Source organism: Mercenaria mercenaria, chromosome 17, assembly GCF_021730395.1.
Source record: "Mercenaria mercenaria strain notata chromosome 17, MADL_Memer_1, whole genome shotgun sequence".
Taxonomy (NCBI): Eukaryota; Metazoa; Mollusca; class Bivalvia; order Venerida; family Veneridae; genus Mercenaria; species Mercenaria mercenaria.
This window is the reverse complement of record NC_069377.1, coordinates 59,884,072-59,904,420: the sequence shown is the minus strand read 5'-3', so window position 1 is coordinate 59,904,420 and position 20,349 is coordinate 59,884,072. Positions and strand designations below refer to the sequence as shown.

Here is a 20,349-nt window from a genome sequence, read left to right as displayed (position 1 = left end):
CGTCCGGAAATCACGTGCACAAAATTTCGGTTATCTCGAAGACATGTTCAAGCCCCGTACGGAAATCACGTGCACAAAATTCCGGTTATCTCGAAGTAAAACGGTCGATCCATTGGAATTCGATAGACTGTGTTTCAGCTGTATAAGGAAATGGCAAATTTATTTACGATTATATTGGTTTGTTACACCCATTATGAATGAAAATGCACGATTCCCCAAGACTATTTATATATTCCCGTGGTAAAAGACATTACATCTATTAAACCACTGCGGTAGACTTCTATTTGCCTTCGTGTTTTGAACCTCCACAATGCTTGCAAAAGGGAAATGCCTGTTATAAAACATGGACATTCTTAAATGTTGAGTCCTTGTTCAAAATAAATCAATGAATTATTGAAATCTGATAGAAAGAAAATACATATATACATGTAGTAAACAAATAAAGTATGTGTCAAGTAGCTAGTAAGCAACCAATGACCACTAAGATGTGTAAGTAAAATATTCCAAAATTAAATTGTCTTCATTCCTTGCCCAAAATTTCAAACATACTTTATCTGTATTCTTTCTGTTTAATCATAAATAGGAAAGCTAATATAATGTATATAATTCAATTTTGTTCTGATAATTATAATTTAAAATGAAAACCAATTAGTGTCAAAATATTCCAGAAAGAGCAGCCATTTTGTCACAGTTCACGCGGGGATATTTAAAAGTTAGTAAAAAATCCCCTTTTTAACACTACACCCTCTGTCAAAACAACGATCAGCCAGTAAAATTCTTAAATCTACATGTAGCATGCTTTAATTTGACCAGGAAAAACAGCGCTTGCAGCGAACATACGTTTTCCCGGATAAGTGCACGCGTAATCGGACACCTGCTTCGTATGTTCTTCGTATACGTAAACCATACCAAAAGGTTTCAAAAGATCAAAGCAAATAAATGTAATTAAAACAGCCACCTCTAAATACATGCAGAATGCCTCTCTTACCTAGTACGAGATGGAATCAATTCCCATAGAATAATCGAACGAAGGTATAAATCGAGTTAATCGAGAATCTAACACTGACTTCAGTTGAATGCTCAGCTACAGACGGAAGCCATAGAATTCAAAAAGAAATACACAGAGTCGAAAACCTCTGTCGGTTCTATTATTGGAACATTAAAATTACGTACAGGTAGACAAGATACAGGGAGAGACTAGAGAAACCCTATCTTCTGCTACAGCTTGCCATATTTGTAACGCGATCCAGAACGAGGCATCGGACCAATATGACCTCCGCGAGAAGAGGTCGTTTCCATATAGAGATTACTGATTGGCCAATGGATTCACGTGAAGCGCGCGGCGTTATTCTACAGGTATCGCTCGCGATGTTTTCGCGTGGAGGATAATGCTCACACGGCAACAGCCGAAATGATTTTACTGGCAATATCTGTTTGTTTTATGCTTTATATAATACAAGTGAAAATTGTGGCGTATTGCTTCGTAGACAAAATATCAGAAGAAGGGTTGTTACAAAAGTACCAATAGCTCATGATGTCGTTTACCAGTATCTGTGTTTGTAAATACATTTTGAAAATATTTGCATGTTCAATGCAATGTTTGCCAAAAATATGTATTCGTAGTTTATTAATGAGTGTATAAGTTTGATAAGTTTGATAAGTTTATTTCAAATATTCCATTAGGCCAAAAGGCCCATGAGGATTTACAATCAATATAATGGCGAGACAAATAATACATTGATATACAAAACATTTAAACGGAGAAGGTTGTATGGTACTAAATCACTATACATACAGTTACGTATTACATATATATAAAGATTGGAGTGTTTCACGCTGAGAAAATAACTCTAAACATGTTCTTCCCCAAATGATACAGCATAATACTTTTATTCATTATGTTTCTTTTCTTCTGTGTCATTTTTTTTCTGTCCTTTGTATCTAAATTAGGCTATAAAAGAATGTACACAATGATATGTTATCTAATATTCTAATATGCATGTTTCTATTAAAACCCGCTTATGCTAAAATGACGTCATGTTAACGGGCGATAACATCAATGTATTTGTTGCGACCAAGAAAGAGCGTTATGGTATATTAGAATTGAAAGAAAAATGTAAAGTAAAATCGTGTTTTGCTAAAATTAATACAATCAATATCGGTTAAACTCCCTAATGAAATTACGTCGCGGACATATAACCTCTTTTTGTGTATTAGTGACGTTAAAACACCATTTTTTCTATACACTATTTCTTAAATATTAGTTGTTTAAGGAAATGTCGTTTTTTTTTCGAGAATCTTCATTTAATTACAGTTAGTGAATTCGCGATGCAATATCCGTGTGATTACGTAGTCTCGTTAGGCAATTCGGCATTGTTCGGAGATAAATGTAGATCAACGCGCACATGGAAGTTTTCATGATACCGGAGAATGCCGAACTCACATACGGAGAATGCCGAACTCACATACGGAGAATGCCGAACTCATATACGGAGAATACGTATTTTGCCGATTATAGATAGTTACGGGTTTACTACATTAAAAACAAATGTTGAAATGTTGAAAAGATTTCTTGTAGATAACGTGGATGTATTTGTTCGGCAAACTAGAAATATTCATATAAGGATTTTGCTGCCATAAACACAGGGTTCAAGTTTGCAAATCAATTGTTACTTTTCTGTCCGTGAATAAACTTAAAGTTTAATTCAGTGCGGTCACAAAACATTCACCAATTGAACACCTTTTGCGTTGATAGAAGCAATATTACGTCGGCGCTTTCAAGTAGTGACAGTTCCTGGTGTGTTCAATACATTTGCTGACTAAAAAGTTACCAGAAATTTGCCAAAACTGGAGAGTTTTAGGGAAAACTGCAGCGCACGTTTCAATGGCAACAAAGTGTAATATAAGTATTGAGAGATAATAAACATGCAACAACATGTTATTACAATATAAATACTGCAACAAGTAGCAGAGAATTTACATTTTGGTTGCCTAAAAAATGTAACGACGTCAACCAAAATCATCAGAAGCAATTCTTATGTTCCTATTTTCATCATAATGACAACAAAAATGATTAATCAGACAAGCTTAAGCAATCAAATATGTTTTAGTTGTGTAATCAAGGACAAATACGATTGCCACTCTTCCTATCTTCATGGCAAAAAAAAGCAAACTGCTTTGCCATCATCAATACGTATCATTCCCTCCAGTGCTTTATATTGCATATTATGACTATTTGCACCTGCTGTTTTCATATTCGAGAGCAAACTTGCTAATAAAACTTCAACAGAACGCTTTGCTTATTATCATTGCATGCTACATTTTGAAGCATGACAAAACATGCAAAATGCTTTGCTGTCATCAATATTTACATTTCAGTCGTTTTTTTCCCCGATGTGGTGTAACGTGACTATTTATATATTTTGTTCACATTCGGGTGCAATCATACAAAACACTCGCTTTGATTCTTTAAGGTGTCTCAATATACAGATGGTTAAAATCATACATAATTTCATACATGGATATGAAAAACAATACAAAAATATAAGTATCAGTCAGCATGCAATAACTATATATATATTAACCGTATTATAATATTTATAATAAAGAAAATAAAGGACCACTGTTACAGCTGATTCTGAAATTATTATGAATTGTTTAAGTTGTTTGTCATTTTCCAGGTTAAAGGTCAGTAATTCAAATCCTTCTTTGTTTCATATAAAAAACGACAACTTCAGGTCGTCTTTACGTATCTTTAGAGAACATCACTTTTTCCTACACCTATTTTTCATGAAAGTTCTATCACAAATTAACGAAAAAATGAAAAGAAAATAGGGGGTTATGTAGTTCCTAGTGAAATGCCAGTCAGTTGTGGTCTGCTACCCTAAAAATGGCGCATATTTAGGACGGATTACACCAAACCGGAAGTGACTACTCAGTGTTACATGTGAAGTAGTCCAAAATGTAGTTCCATGCTATGGATGAAATCTGGTATAATGAGTGACATGAGGAGGTGACAGTTAAATTTTTGGCTTATGTTTATTGCTTATAGTATTGAGAATAGATCTAGACCATTTTCATTGTAAATTTCTTGGAATAAGTTTTATTCTTTGCGAAAAATGTCTACCTACGCGTAACTGCTAAACGGCTGTTTTCATGGGGGCATTTTTAGAGGGTGATGTTTCTCAGAACAGATTATTTTTCTTATATTCAACATAACATGTCAATATTTTTCTATTTTTGATAAGAAGACATGTTATACTAAATGACCATATATGGTTTTCATATCATTGAAATGCTCTAAAGTGCTAAAAATGAGGTCTGAATGTTATGTTATTAATATGAAATAAATAAGGAATTGAACTGGCAGAATGTAACCTATAAGTTGTGCAGGGGTAAAAATTTAAACTTGTTTAGATGTGGCTGTAAACAGGCTAGTTTGGCCAGATTATGATAGAAGATGACAATTTCAGTGCAATTTAGCAGAGAAAAAGAAGAAAAACTAAAAATATTTCAAAATCACTGTTTTGGGTGTATTTTTTTCAAAAAATGCATTTTTATTGACTAAATATTGGTATGTTTTAGGTGTATGGGGTTAGTTTGGGTATATTTTACAGTAACAGTGTGTGATTTGAGTGCAGTTTATAGTAAAACTTGATAAAATATGGCAAAAATAAGCTCAAGCAAGGAAAAGTGGTCAAAAATGTTGTCGCGACAGCTTTTTTCCAGGAAATTTGGCGCGCTAGCATACGTTACTGAAAAAGCCATAAAACCTTGAAAATTGATTGTATCAAACTGAAACTGGTATTTTTTTCATGCATTTAGGTTACTGGTACAATTTAAATGAAAATAACACATTCTGAGTATGAAAAAATGTTTCTTTAAGGACGGATTTACACAACACGGGAAGTGACTACTCAGTTTGACATTGAAGTAGTCCAAAACATGTAATCCATTGCTATGGATTGAAATCTGGTATAAATGATAACTATGAGGAGGTGCAGTAACTATATATTATTGACGTATGTTTATATCTATATATTAAAGAAATAAAGACCATGATACATTTCATGTAAATTTTCGTTGTATAAGTTTTTTCTTTGCGAAATGTCTACTAGCGTAACGCTAAACGGCTGTTTTCATGGGGCACTTTAAGAGGGTTTAGTTCTCTAGAACAGATATTTTTCTTACTATTTTCATAAAGTGTCACATAATTATTCTAAAAATTGAAAGAAGAATGTTATTCTACTAAATGACCAGTCATTGTGTTCTGTCCTAATGGCAATATCTTAGAGTGCTAAAAAGAAGGTACTATGTTTGTGTAATAGTCAAATAATAAGATTCACTGGTAGAATGTAAACCTGTAAGTTGTGCAGGGGGTAATAAATTTTTGCTTTGTTTAGATGTTGGAAAACAGCATTTGGCAGTAATTTTGATAGAAGTTTATTCTGCAAATGTTACTAGGTATGCAAACTGTTACATGGAGCATATAGATAGCAAACAATTATTCTTATATTCAACATAACATGTCATATTGTGTTCTATTTTTGATCAAAGAATGTACTAATGACATATGTTCATTATGAAATCTTAAATGCTAAAATGATCATGTTGTTATATATGATATAAGGAATTGAACTGGTAGAATGTAACCTATTTACTCTCGTCCGCGCAATAAACACCTACTTCCGGTTTCGATCTGCAAAACTTGCCATGTGGGGTGTATGAACATGAAAACCGTCTCATTTCATGCAGAATGTCTTCTAGTAGTGAAAAACGGTGATTAAAGCTCTCGTTCTACACGAATTTGCGCAAAAATGGGAAAATTAGGATCTATTTATTATGGACTTCTTTCTACACCACGGAAGCACATTTTCGACCGAATTACTGACCTTATTCCATATTGCCTCGAAAAACCGCAATCGCAAAACATCGGATATCTCCGTATTCCTCGCGTAGCATAAAGACCGAGGTGATCAGATTGAGACAGATTTCAGCACATTAATTTGTTTACTATTTAAAGTTTTTTCTATTATGTCGTCTGCGTTTATGTTTTCCTCATTAATTCTAATGATTTCATATGTCTGTTCCTATGTTAGACTATGTTTTTTGCTACATTACCTGTAACGACATAATCAACTGACGGAATTAATGTTCACGAAAATGTACGACATGACATGTGTGTTTTCTTTATACTAGTATTTATTAATTAGCAGAAAGCTGTTCAATGACGAAGCGTACGAAATTGCCTGAACAAGCTGCAAAAAAAAAAAAGAAAAAGAAAAAAAAAAAGAACATTTACGGGTATGTGCATATGTACTATTTCAGCACTGGGTAAAATGTCAGATTTCTAATGTAAAATAACCTGGTAGTTAAGAAAAAAAACATTAAAAGTTCTCACAGTCATGTTAAGAATATATCAGTTTTCAGCGCATAACAGTGGTTAATGTATCCGATCCACAGACAGGGAACATTTCGATGCCTGGTGACCCCATGTTTTTTTGTATCATTTGAACGAGTTGTGTCTGCTGAACAAGAATTAGTAAATACGATTGCCATAAATAATATGCAAGAACCATTACAGTTTTTTTTAACCTTACACAGTAATAATTGGATTTCTGATGAAGTATCATTGAAGATTATAAAGAAAAAAAAAAGAAATTCTGTAATATATTTTTTTTTGTAACATACATGTATAATGAGGTTTGTTTGCATTTCTATAAATGCAAAAGTCTCCTCGAGAATTCTACCAAAATGTCTAGTATAGGTCCACAATGAAATAAAAACAGGAACTGACATACATAAAGAATAAAAACGCTACTTTTACCGGGGAAAAAATGAGGATTTTTTTCTTTCCGTCATTATTGGATTATGTTTAGTACTATTGTACCTTTACTGTTATGTTAAAAACAGACAAAACAGCTATCCAAATAGATAATATACATAAAAGCACTGCTTTCAATTCTGCACACGAACTTATGTAGTTAGAGCTAGAAAAGGAGGCAATAAAACAATTAAATCTGTAATAGTTTCTACTATATTAATCAATATTCAAATATTTGACAAATATTTGGGAAAGATTTGTCGAAAATAGGATTTAACAGTTTAACAAGAAATTAGTATATTGTATGTCCGTGAAAAATTGTTGCAACCACATTATAGACAACGGCATTATCAACAGGCGCATGACATTCCGTAAAAGCCGGGCGCATGCGGAGAAGATAACATTACGGGCCCATTATCTTAATGTAATTGTTATGAATGCCGCAAAATCAATTGACAAACTATTTTTCTGGATTTCAAAACTAGCATTTTCTCCACTTTTGACAAACAGGTTTTAACTGTTTAAAGCAAACCCACTTATCGAGTTATTTCACGTTCAGTTTAAAAGATAGAAGTACAACTGTGCACGTCACACTGGCCCGATTGATTTTCTATGTTATGACATATTCAACTGTATTCTCTTTTAGTTCATCCTCGATACTATGCATAGTTATAATTATGCAGATATGTTCGACTTGTATTATATTGTTATCATGGTTGCGGACGAGGAAGTCCATAATTTTTAGCTCACCTGTCACAAAGTGACAAGGTGAGCTTTTGTGATCGCGCGGTGTCCGTCGTCCGTCGTCCGTCCGTCCTTCTCTGTAACTACTCTAGGGTACACATTTTTCACATTTTTATGAAGTCTGTCTTATGAAAGTTGTCTGAATGTTCATCTTATATATCAAGCGTCAAGTTCGACGTCATGTGCCTCAAAAACTAGGTCAGTAGGTCAAAAATAGAAAAACTTGTGACCTCTCTAGAGGCCATATTTTCATGGATCTTATGAAATTGGTCTGAATGTTCATCTTGATGATATCTAGTCAAGCTCGAAAGTGGGTCAAGTGCCTTCAAAAACTAGGTCAGTAGGTCAAAATAGAAAAACTTGTGACCTCTCTAAAGGCCATATTTTTCATGGGATCTGTATGAAAGTTGGTCTGAATGTTCATCTTGATGATATCTAGGTCGAGTTCGAAACAGGGTCATGTGCAGTCAAAAACTAGGTCAGTAGGTCTAAAAATATAAAAACATTGTGACCTCTCTAGAGGCCATACTTGTATCTGGATCTCCATAAAAATTGGTCAGAATGTTTATCTTGATGATATCTAGCTTAAGTTTGAAACTGGGTCACGTGCCATAAAAAACTAGGTCAGAAGGTCAAATAATATAAAACATTATGACCTCTCTAGAGGCCATACTTTTCATGGGATCTGTATGAAAGTTGGTCAGAATGTACATCTTGATGATATCTAGGTCAAGTTTGAAACTGGGTCAACTGCGGTCAAAAACTAGGTCAGTAGATCTAAAATTATTAAAATCTTTTGACCTCTCTAGAGGCCATATTTTTCAATGAATCTTCATGAAAATTGATCTGAATGTTCAACTTGATGATATCTAGGTATATTCGAAACTGGGTTCACGTGCGGTCAAAACTAGGCCAGTAGGTAAAATAGAAAAACCTTGTGACCTCTCTAGAGGCAATTTTCACGAGATCTTCTGAATTAGTGAGAAGTTCACCTTGATGATATCTAGTAAAGTTCAAACAGGTTACTACCTTGAAAACTGGTCAATAGTCAATATAGAAACCTTGTGACCTCTCTAGAGACATATTTTTCATGGATCTCATGTAAATTGGTCAAATTTATCTTGTAATATCTATAAGTCAAAACTGGTCACATGACTCAAAAACTAGGTCACTATGTCAAATAATAGAAAAAACGACGTCATACTCAAAACTGGGTCATGTGGGAGGATGTGAGCGATTCAGGACCATCATGGTCCTCTTGTTTAAATAAACTATCTATTCTAATGTGTCGTTAAAATTAGACACTTTCTTGACAAAAAGAATTCTTTAGAACTTTTGTAATTTATATCTATTATGTTATAATTCTATTTCACATCACTTGTCTCAAACAGATCACACCACGTCTCTTTAGTTTAACTGCATTATATAGAGTTATATGAAAACTTTGAACTATCCGGAAGTGTGATCCTCTCCCTCTAGCCCTTTTCCGTATTCAAAGACATTATTTGTCAACAAAATGACAATTCTTTAGTAGCATAATTGATAATAAACGGGTTTAATTTTCTGTTCATTTTGTATGAGCTTAACTTTCTTTTCATATTGAATCTATTAAACGAATCGAAAAAAAATAATAAAATGTGAGGCTCTGCCTTCTTATTCAACGAGTTTAATAATTCCAATGTGTAAAGACACACATGCAATATTCTTTTTATCACATGTAAGTTTTGCCTTCTGAAACATAAATATTTTATTTTCTTTTCTATTCTAGAAACGTGTGATAAATACGAGCTGTTTGTGTGTGTGTGTGTGTGTGGGTGGGTGTGTGCGTGCGCCCATGTATGTGTATGTTTAGCGTCTTTTTCAACCATTTTTTCAGTTGTCTTCTTGTTACAGTATGCACAATGCCCAGCCTTATAGTGCTGCCTCACTGCGATATCATGGACATGTAAATGATATCGCACGCAGTCACATTATCTTGACGCCCGTCTGACCACGTCTAGAATTATTTTCATAATTCTGAACGTCAAACGAGGAAGCCATGACCTCCTGCATTGAAGCGGACGTTCAGCCAATAGGCTATCGAGGCGGTTTGTACAATCTATGGTATTGCTAAGTGTTCAGTTTTGAAATTACTTTTGCATACATGTTTTTGTTGATAGTTCTTAATTAATAAATAAGTGGATAATTTGCAGACGGATAATTAAACGGCAGATAACGCGTTATCTTGTTCAACGACAGTATTTGAAAGAATAGTGTAAGCAAACGTTCAGGAATGGGACTGTCGTTTGTTTACAATCATCACTAATAAACCAAATGAAGCCATTCTAAACACGTATTACATCTTTTTATTTCAAAAGATAATGAATACAAGTACTTAATTGTAAATATCAAATTTATTTAGATCATGCATTCTCAGTTGTTACATTTATTGGAAGAAAAACGTTTGTTAGAAGATTATGATACGATGAGAATTTTACGTGTATCTATGTATTTTTTTTTTTAATTTCGCGACAAAATGAAATTAAATCTTTTATAGTGAATATGATTTGTTCTATTCACATATTCACCGAACTAAAACCAAGTCCGAACTGATACTGCTTTCTTTTCGTTAGGGCTTTCACATCTTATTCGAAAATTGACCGATTTTCTGGTTGAAAATATGTAGAAGCATGTAGTCGGACTCTTTTTCGGTTGGGTTTCAGCTCAGTGCATATGTGAAATGAAAGAAAAATTATGTCACTTTTACGAAGATGGATAATCGATTACTGTGAAATCATTTAATTTCGTGAGCTCGAAAATTTCATGGTTTTGGTGAAAACTGCTATTTCGTTGGGATATGAATCCGCGGCTTTAAAAATTTAAATACAAAATGAATGGGAATTTTACTTGTTCGTTGGGATTTGATTTTTTTTACGAAAAGTAGTCCCCCCTATGAATATAGACGATCTTCACTGTAACAAAAAAGTAAAATCAAAGAAAATAATTGTAGTCTGTAATATAAATTTCCTGTTGTAGATGACTTAAAGTGTCTAATTAGTTTTTATGAATATTGCCATGTAATCAGCTCGTCCGAACATTCTTCTGTTCCAGTAGTCCGCTGAGTTGATCTTGGAATAAAGGAACTGTGGGTATGTTGGATGTTTGTCCCAATTGCATGTGTTAATTGGTTCATTTTCAGAAACTACAAGGTGCCCACGGTCTGAATCACAGCCGCCATAATGTTTGTTAATAAGGAAACGTCGTGCACGATGTCCTGAAATGAATTCCCCTGGGATTGAGAAGTAGTTGAAGTTATTGGCCGTAGTAAGGTCCGAGAAGCTAGATGAAATAACACGAGTCTTGTCAAACCAGGAGTTCATGTCACTTCCGCTTGCGTTGAATATGACGTAGGCAACTTCCTGCGTGCCATCGTAGTAGGCATATTTGACATATTTTATACCGATATTGGCCCAGTTTAAGATGATACTGTTTCTGTAGTGGCTGGCATATGACCTTGCCATTGATATCGGCTTGTCGACACAAGTACCAACACCTAGTAAATGAAAACAAGAGTTTTAAAAGTAAAAGCATAGCAAAAGTTCCTTCTAGGGCATATCTATATAAATATATAATGATCATCTTGTAAAATTTCGGTTGCAATGTCCGTTTTAAATATTGGCCATCAGTGTGTGGAATCCCAGGATTGGACGCAAGGACAAGACCAAATTTAATACCGAGTGGTTGGGGCACAAAAAGTAAAGTCCAGGATATGCAGGACACAAAGTATGAAGACATTATAATGACTGCAACAGATATGTCTGTAAGGCAAAATAAGTTCTGCTCTGTTTTCAAGGTACTGTAGATAAGAAGAGGGCCATGTGAAGTAGAGGTATATTATACGGCACTTCTACTCCCTTGCCTATCAGCTAGCTTTTATCTTTTATGGCGACATGGTAGAGTGTCCGCTTAGAGAACTCAAGGTCCCTGGTTCAAAACCATGTCGGGCGAAGGAAATTTTTGGAATGTGTTTCTTATCATGCAAAAAGAGTACAAGTGGTCCAAATTCCATTGCTGTGGCTTCAATTACAGAAAGTAGGTCAGTAGGTGATGGTAAAGGTCAGTGTATGTCAGACTCATTTGAAAAACCTTCCTACTAAGTTTGAGATTCCTTGAACCAAGTTATGCAGAGCTGTAAGTTTTTTTTGGTACTAAAGATCACGGTGACATTGACCTTTGCCCGCAGGATCATCTACTGGTCAGGACCAACCTCTCTACTAAGTTTGAAGGTCATAGCCTCAAGCATTGCCGAGTTATCAAGCATTTTGGTACTAAAGGTCATGGTGATCTTAACCATGACCTTTGCCCTCAGGGTCATTTAGCGGTCAGGACCAACATCCCTACTACGTTTGAAGGTCATAGTCATAAGCATTACAGAGTTATAAGCTATTTTGGTACTTAAGGTTACAGTGACTTTGACCTTTGACTTCAATGTCATCTACTCTTCAGGTCCAACCTCCCTATTAGTTGGAGAGTCCTAGGCCTAAGAATTGCTTATAAAGGCTTTTTGCTCTATGTAAAACAAGTGACCCCGGGCGGGACCTCTATTCACCCAAGGGCATAATTTGAACAGTCTTGTTAGAGGACCACTAGGCAATGCTACATACCAAATATGAAAGGCCTTGGCCTTGAACTTTCAGATAAGAAGTTTTTTTCCTGTATAAGTCTATTTAAAACTTGTGACCCCCGGGCGGGGCCAGAGTCATAATTTGATCAATTTTGGTAGAGGACCACTAGGAAATGTTACATACCAAATATCAAAGTCCTAGGCCTTGAACTTTCAGACAAGAAGATTTTTAAAGATTTTTTCAATATAAGTATATTTAAAAATTGGGACCCCCGGGCAGGGCATCTTTTCACTCCAGGGGTATACTTTGAACAAACTTGGTAGAAGACATCTAGAAAATGCTACATACCAAATATCACAGGCCTAGGCCTTGTACTTTCAGACAAGAAGATGTTTTAAGTTTTTTTCCTATATAAGTCTATGTAAAACTTGGGACACCTGGCAGGGCCTCTTTTCACCCCAGGGGCATAATTTGAACAAACTTGGTAGAAGACATCTAGGCAATGCTATATACCAAATATCAAAATCTTTTTTAGCTCCTGTGACCTAGTTGTGCAATGGACCGGCACTTAACTATCTGTTTGAAAAGTTAAAATTTCGCACTCAAAACGGATACTCTACCACTGAGTTATTGAGGCGGTTGTCTAGGTAACCGGTTACTGGAACCCTGGCCCCTACCTTATTGACATATATTCGCTTTATTTTTTCTGTTTAACATTCTTATGTAGTGATTTGATGCGCTAACAGTCTACGTCTCGCACACAACAAACTTAGTGGTCATTGATCAAGTAATTCATGGCTGTAATTTAGTAGTATCTGTCCTAAATCTCGTGAGTGTGGCATCCGGGCATTCGATGCGTGAATTTGTTGCGCACAATGAGAAGGTCGCAATGGGGTTTGTTTTCACATATTGACCGTGCATTCGAAGGTAACGACGTATGTTAACCTTTGTGACAAATAAGATGCTTAGCATGTTTTAACAACGCCTTTTTGTTCCATCCTCGGCTTTAGTAATACGTAGTTCGCGGAGCGCGTTCAGCCAGAGAGTCGCCTCAATTTAGAAAGAATAATTTTAACGTCAGAGGTTATTTCTATTATTTCTAAGGTCACGGAGTTTGATTGGCCAGCTTGTAAAGACAACAGTTTTCGCGATCAGTTGCTCAGTCAAGTGTGACTCACCAATTCTAAGTGTGAACAATGCCCTTGATCATGGTAAATGAATAATATATTCACTATTTATAGAGTAGAGTCTTAGTGAAATCTTCGTCATAAAGGAGCATAGCCATCGGTTTCTTAATGATGAAGATCTATCCAACGCTATAAATAGACCTGCCTTCACTGCTTTAATCTTCCTGACATGAATGATAAGTATTAGACAAAAATGACAATATCTTGCATGCATAAGACTATTTGAAAAAATAGGGTAAACATTAATGGATATATGTCATACATCAAACTCAAATACATAAAATCTCTACAGTAGGGTAGGCTCTCACGCTTATATGATTACTCAAATCTATAAAGCAACTGACCAATCACAACATCGGCATTGACAATAAGTGTACGACCATTACAGACCGGGAACAGTCAATCCTTCCTCAAAGCAGAGTTAGCAGAATCCAGCTCTTCTATGAGGAAGTTATAATTAGTAGGTACTAGAGTCAACCCTAGTGCTTGAGCTGAGCTGAGCTGAGCTGAACTGAATTCACGCACTTGCTGTTGCTGAATTTATTATGTACGTAATAAGTATAAAATGGCAAATACTAGTAACCCTCTCTTTATCTTGTAGTACCAATTCAATTTCAATTCAATGTTTTATTAGGCACATGAACATATATACAGTTCTTCGCCTATGCATTCATTCATAAGCGGTGACAAAGAAACATGAGAAGAGTATGGACAATATACAATGAATGATGAAACATAATAATTTTCAACACTGTACAATGATAACTTTAAACGATACATGAATTCGTACGCACACAACCTTATCTGCATACGGCTAAATTTAGATTGGATCATGAATTACGGATTACTAGTAATTGAAAAGAGGTCAAATATATATCGGGCAAATATTTATAGCACATCGCTAATCCAAAAAATGGTTAAGGCCAAGCAAAATAAAGTTGTATGTTACGTTTAAACAAATGAACAGTATATGTAATAATCGCAGTGAACTGTACAATTAATCGGTATAAGCTGCACGTTTTATGTTTGCTAAATATATAAACTTGGCTAATTTATTTAAAACACTTGATTGTTGAGTAGTTAATAATGTTTTAAATTTCTGTGTTGTAGGCCAATGGCAATAGTATTTAGGAAGACATGCATTTCTTATTTCTCGGTAATGCGGACATACAAGTACAAAGTGAAACTCATTTTCTATTGCATTCATGTTACAATATATACATTTTCTGTTTTCTTGTTCTACATTTCTAAAACGGCCTTCTTCAATTGCCAGTCTATGAGCAGAGCATCTTAGTCTGGTTAATGCTATACGATATGCGTCTGTTTTGACACATGATAAATATTTTTCAAAGCCTATACAATCTTTTACAATTTTATAAGTTCTCAGTTTTGGCATAGTATCAACCTTAGCATAAAATTCTTGATAATATTGACAATACAGTCTTTCAATTACAATATTTAATTGATGCTTATTAATAGCCATTTCGTTCCATAAATATGCAAAACCTAAATTATCAAGTAGGGACTTAACATCTAAAGCCCATGAATTACAAACATTTTTCAATTTACTATCTAATAAACATTTATACTCTAAAGTATCTGGAGAATTAACAATTTTACTCCAGTAAGTAAGAATACGCTCTTTTCTGATAATATCAAGGGGGACTTTTCCAAGTTCAGCATATACAGTAACATTTGTTGTCTGTTGTCTAACATGTAATATTTGTTTAAGAAACTTTATATATACTTTCTCAATATCTGGAGCTTTATGAAATCCCCATATTTCACAACCGTAGTTTAAAATTGGTAAAATCATAGCATCGAACAATTTCAATTTTTCAGAAACAGCTATAGATACTACATCAAATAAAGAATTAAGTGTAAATAAAGCACGTAATGCCTGGCCAGATAATGTTTTCTGAGCATTATAAAACCTTCCGTTGCTTGATAACATCATACCTAAATAACAAAATTTATTGACAACATTAAGTTTAACATTGTTATAATATACATCGAAGTTTTCAAGTCTATTTCCTTGTTTGCAAACCATTGCTACGGTTTTAGAAGTAATGCATCACACTGCCAAATGATCCAGATGACAGGGAAAATACACAGTAAAACGGAATTAGTATTAGTAAACGTTGGTTTCAGTAGAAAAATGGACTCAGTAGTAACGTTATGTAAATGAAGTAGATAAAACAAACACCTGTTGTCCATGCTTCATAGGCGCTTTGTCCGTTACCAGCTGTGGCGCGAAAAATCATCTCCCAGCCATCGTCTTCTAAGTCTTTCACCAGCAACGCCCGTGGTCCAGATGTCAACAAACTGAAATAGATATATCAGAGTATTTTAGACAGCATATTGGTAAATTTCATGCTTGTAAATGTGACTATTTTGTATGTTGCAACTGATACTGATATGATAAAATGTAGATACCTTTCATACCGCTTTCAGTATTTTTTCATAAACATTTGCTCTTGTCATTTCAAGCTCCGGGTAAGGAAGTACTGGTTTAACTCGTGTTGCCTATGGTATAAGACTCTTATGATGAGATGCGTGCTTTTACACGAAATACATTCAAACCTTTAATTTCTATTTGTGATGTCTTTTTGGTACCGAGTGCAGTGTATGTCGTAAATGACGAGTTTTTTCATTTCGATTTGCAAAATTTCAAATTTTTATTTTTAATGTCTGATCTGGTCCATAATAATGACATCTGATTTAACAACACAAACGAGAAAAATAAGTTTCACTAGAAAAAAGGAAGCAGGAAAGAAATCAAAGAGCAGAAAAGAAAGCAATTTGTGTCGGAGATCACGTGGAAAATTCCTTTCCTTTTCAGTTTGATGAATGCGCCAGAAAGAAGGTTGCCTTTTTCGTGTGTATTAATTTTATTTTATTTTAAATATTGATTTATTATATTGTAGGCTTTGTTATTTGTCATATTTATTTCATATGATAGGGGTGTTTGGCCTTTTATTCCAACCGAAATTCCGGATACTGCTTTTTAAAGTTAATTTATGCTAATTTTAAAACCCACTTTATTGTGTTAAGGATTGTTGTATGTTGTGTATCGTGTTGTTACTATGTCGTTGTTTCTATGTATTAAGTTTGTAACTCACTCTGCAGCTCCTTAAAGGTACAAGGCTATGTCTTTTTAATGTAGACATGGCTACATCTTAGTCCTTCCTCATCATTTAACTTGAAATTATCATTTAGAGCCCATATTCCTGATTAGACATTTTTCAGAATAATGGTCTTGATAACATCTTAGCTAAGTTTGAAACTCAGTCATTTCGGATGAACAACTACGTAAGTCTGAATTTAAGTACAACCTTGTGTATGCAATGCATTTCATTCCATATACCGACACTTAGAGGTCAATTTCGCATATGGGTCATGATCTGTCAATAATTAGGTCACTAAATACAACAATGAAAATCCTGCTCACACTACTTCAGTCCAAGGAAAACTCTCATAATGTTATCGGTTTTATTTTGATATTTAACGATATGAAAAAGAGTTTTAGCTTTTAGGCTGTACAGCAATAAATAAATTTGCTATATGTTCTATATAAAATTAACAATCTTCTGAGAGCTGCACCACATAGTCAGGCCCATTTTAAAAGATAATTACTAGCTGTATGTTCTTAAATGACCTATAAACCAAAAAAAAAAAAAAAAAAAAAAAAAAAAAAAAAACACACAAGAAAAGTAGGGGTCATGTATCTTCTAAGAGAGATTTTTTGTCTGGCAGGTCAACACTATGGAATATCTTCCAACCTGACAGCTAAAATGTGGGTATGAACACAGGAGTAATAAGTCTCCTTACAAATGCTATCAAAATGTCAAGTATAGGTCCACAATGAAATAAAAACAGGAACTGGCTTACATAAAACATGAAAATGCCACTTTAACAGGGAAAAAAACTGAGGATATTTTCTTTCCGCCATTATCCGACTAGCCCGGAAGTGCTGCTTGATTACCTATTAAGTACTATTTGACCTTTAAGAAGAAGCTGCTTTCTGTAATAGTGCCAGTTTTACTTATTTGCATGAAAATACTAAGTTCCAGCTTGATAAAATCATTTTTCAAGGTTTAATGGCATTTTCAGTAACGCGTGTCACTGCGGCAATTTTCCTCAAAAATACTTGACGCGACATAACTTTTAACCATTTCTCCTAGTGGAGTTTATCTATGCCCTATACTTTTGTTTTGTACTCAAATTTGCAAGCAAATAACATATAAATACAGTTAAATATATATACTCTCTACTCTGATAGCTATGAATGGATAATATTAGGCTCTGAATATGCCTTTTTTTTTTGGGGGGGGGGGGGGGGACTGGGGGAATAGAATACACCCAAAACAGTGAAAATGTGATTTTTTTTTAATTTTACACAATATTTGCAGAAAATTGCAATGAAATGTTCATTTTCTATCAAAATCTGTCCCAAAAAGCCCATTTATACCTATGTTTAGACAAATCTCAATTTCTGACAAAGTTGATGTTATAGGCTGTACAGCAGTAAATAAATTTGCTATATGTTTTATATAAAATTAACAATCTTCTTGGAGCTGTAACACATAGCCAGGTCCATTTTAAAAAGGAGTTACTAGCCTTGTGGTTTAAAACGACCTATAAGCCACCAAAAAAAAAAAAAGAAACACCAAGAAAAGTAGGGTTCATCTATCGTCCAAGAGAGATTTTTGTCTGACAGGTCAACACTATGGACTATCTTCCAAACTGACAGCTAAAATGTGGGTATGAACGCATGAGTAATAAGGTTTGTTTACATTTCCGTGGCCGAGTGGTTAAGCTCGCTGACTTCAAATCACTTGCCCTTCATCGATGTGGGTTCGAGCCTCACTCTGGGCGTTGAATTTTGCATGTGAGGAAGCCACACAGCTGGCTTAAGGAAGGTTGGTGGTTCTATCCAGGTGCCCGCTCGTGATGAAATAATGCACGGAGGGGCACCTGAAGTCTCCCTCGACCGTCAAAGCTGGAAAGTCGCCATATGACCTATAATTGTGTCGGTGCTACGTAAAACCCAACAAAATAAATAAATTACAATTCTGTAAATGCAGAAAATCTGCTTGAAAATGGCAATTATAAGTCCACAATGAAATAAAAACAGGAACTGGCTTACATAAAACATGAAACTGCCACTTTAACTGGGAAAAAATGAGGATTTTCTCTTTCCGCCGTTATCCAACTAGCCCGGAAGTGCTGCTTGATTACCTATTTAGTACTATTTGACTTATCATTGAACGTTTTATTGTTGTTGTTTTTGTAGCCGGTCTTTTTGGAACGGCGCCATTTTGTTCATAGAATAAATATTTGCACGACAAATAGTTCCAAATTATATTATAAAGTCAGCTTCAGGGAGATTCTTTTTTATCATAGCCAAATACAAATGTATCCTAAAGTTAAGCACAACCATAATTGTCCAATAAGAGTTATTGAAATCGTAGGGATTTTTTCCATTCTTTTTATCAGCTTTTTCCCATTTTTTAAACAAATTTTCCACATACATTGTACATTTTTGATGTTATTCCCTTCTTCATCTTTTAATAAAGTTTCTTCTGGACATTTTTTTGTTTCAATTATTCTAACATTTTCAACCCCATCTCAGAAATTTCCAGTGCCTCGACTGGGACTGGGACTCCGGACCTCTGGACTGACAGTCAAGCGTGTTAACAATAGATCACCATACCATCCATAAAATCTTAACACGCCTTACTTTCCATACTGTTGCTATAGTGGTTTACGTTCCTAACGAACTTTCCTTACACCCTTTACAATGTCAACAAATCTATTATTGTCATATAGAACTATTTTTCTTCCTCAACATAACAATGTGGTGCTGTGTAATTACAGGTTTAAATGAACAAATTTAAATGAATGTGGTTTTAAATCCATCGCAAAGAAATGAAACAAAACCGATTTTTTATTCTAAGATAAAAGAATTTTTCAAAAACGAACTTTTTACCAGATAATATATTCTTTTCTTTTCAAGGCGGAAGAATAATGCATTACGTATTCCCTCGGTCTGTCTTAGTAGGCAAGCTGTAACTTTTCAACCCGTCATTTGTCTAATTCCATAAGTAAGTCTGTCTTAGTAGGCAAGCTGTAACTTTTCAACCCGTCACATGTCTAATTCCATAAGTAAGTCTGTCTTAGTAGGCAAGCTGTAACTTTTCAACACGTCACATGTCTAATTCCATAAGTAAGTCTCCTTTTATAATATAAGAAATGTAAATTTGCCTACCTTGAGACGCCGCCCCTTTGTCGGTTTTTAGTTTCTTCCATTTTATCTAATTTTCCTAACGCTATCTGCATCTTAATATCTATCTCTGTCATTTTCTCCAACAGTCTTTCTTCCATATATCTGGATTCATATGGTTCCTCCGAGCAGACATGTTTAACACCTGCTAATATCATAGATATGTAGCACAAGAAAAACTTTAATTTGTACATATTTACGGACTACGGAAACACCGAAGTATAATCATAAAAGAATCGTGCGTTGCTTAAGTACAACTTTAACTGAACCTTTTTAACCAATCAGTGCAGTAAGTTTTCTTTCGTTCTAATCCCTTTCGTATTTGTTTACTTGTAAAATTCTGATTTGATGTCGGTTAGAATAAAACTGACCAATCAGTGTAGACATTTGAGTGATAGGGATGTTACTTAAACGGTATAGATCAGTAGCTATGCTCTTTGTATATTTAAAGATATTTGCAAAACACTAAAAGTTAAAATGTCAGTTAAGAAATCTTTTCCCTCTTTCTCCTTACAGACGACGTATATTTGCATAGTTAGATATTTTTTTATGCCCCTGAAGGTGGGCATATTAAAATCGCACTATCCGTCCGTGTGTGTGTGTGTGTGTGTGTGTGTGTGTGCGTGCGCGCGTGCGTGTGCGCGCGTGCGTGTGTGTGCGTGCGTCCGTGTAAATTCTTGGCCGGTCTGTAACTTCAACATTGAT

General features: G+C 34.7%; 2 protein-coding genes across 25 annotated transcripts in view; both read right to left on the bottom strand.

Moving 5' to 3' along the window:
• Window positions 1–1,147, bottom strand: part of LOC123537522 (twitchin-like) — a 204,523-nt gene extending 203,376 nt beyond the window's left edge. For all 24 annotated transcript variants that reach the window (XM_053528310.1, XM_053528320.1, XM_053528307.1 and 21 more), the window contains exon 1: window positions 989–1,147. The gene's annotated coding sequence lies outside the window, so the exon portion shown is untranslated. The remainder of the gene's footprint in view (window positions 1–988) is intronic.
• Window positions 1,148–9,941: 8,794 nt separating this feature from the next.
• Window positions 9,942–19,943, bottom strand: LOC128545939 (uncharacterized). The gene is made up of 3 exons (XM_045320864.2): window positions 19,630–19,943; window positions 15,565–15,683; window positions 9,942–11,099 (listed from the first exon to the last, which is right to left on the bottom strand). The coding sequence occupies exons 1-3, from the start codon at window positions 19,836–19,838 to the stop codon at window positions 10,597–10,599; spliced, it is 831 nt and encodes a 276-aa protein (XP_045176799.2). The 5' UTR covers window positions 19,839–19,943; the 3' UTR covers window positions 9,942–10,596.
• Window positions 19,944–20,349: the final 406 nt, after the last annotated feature.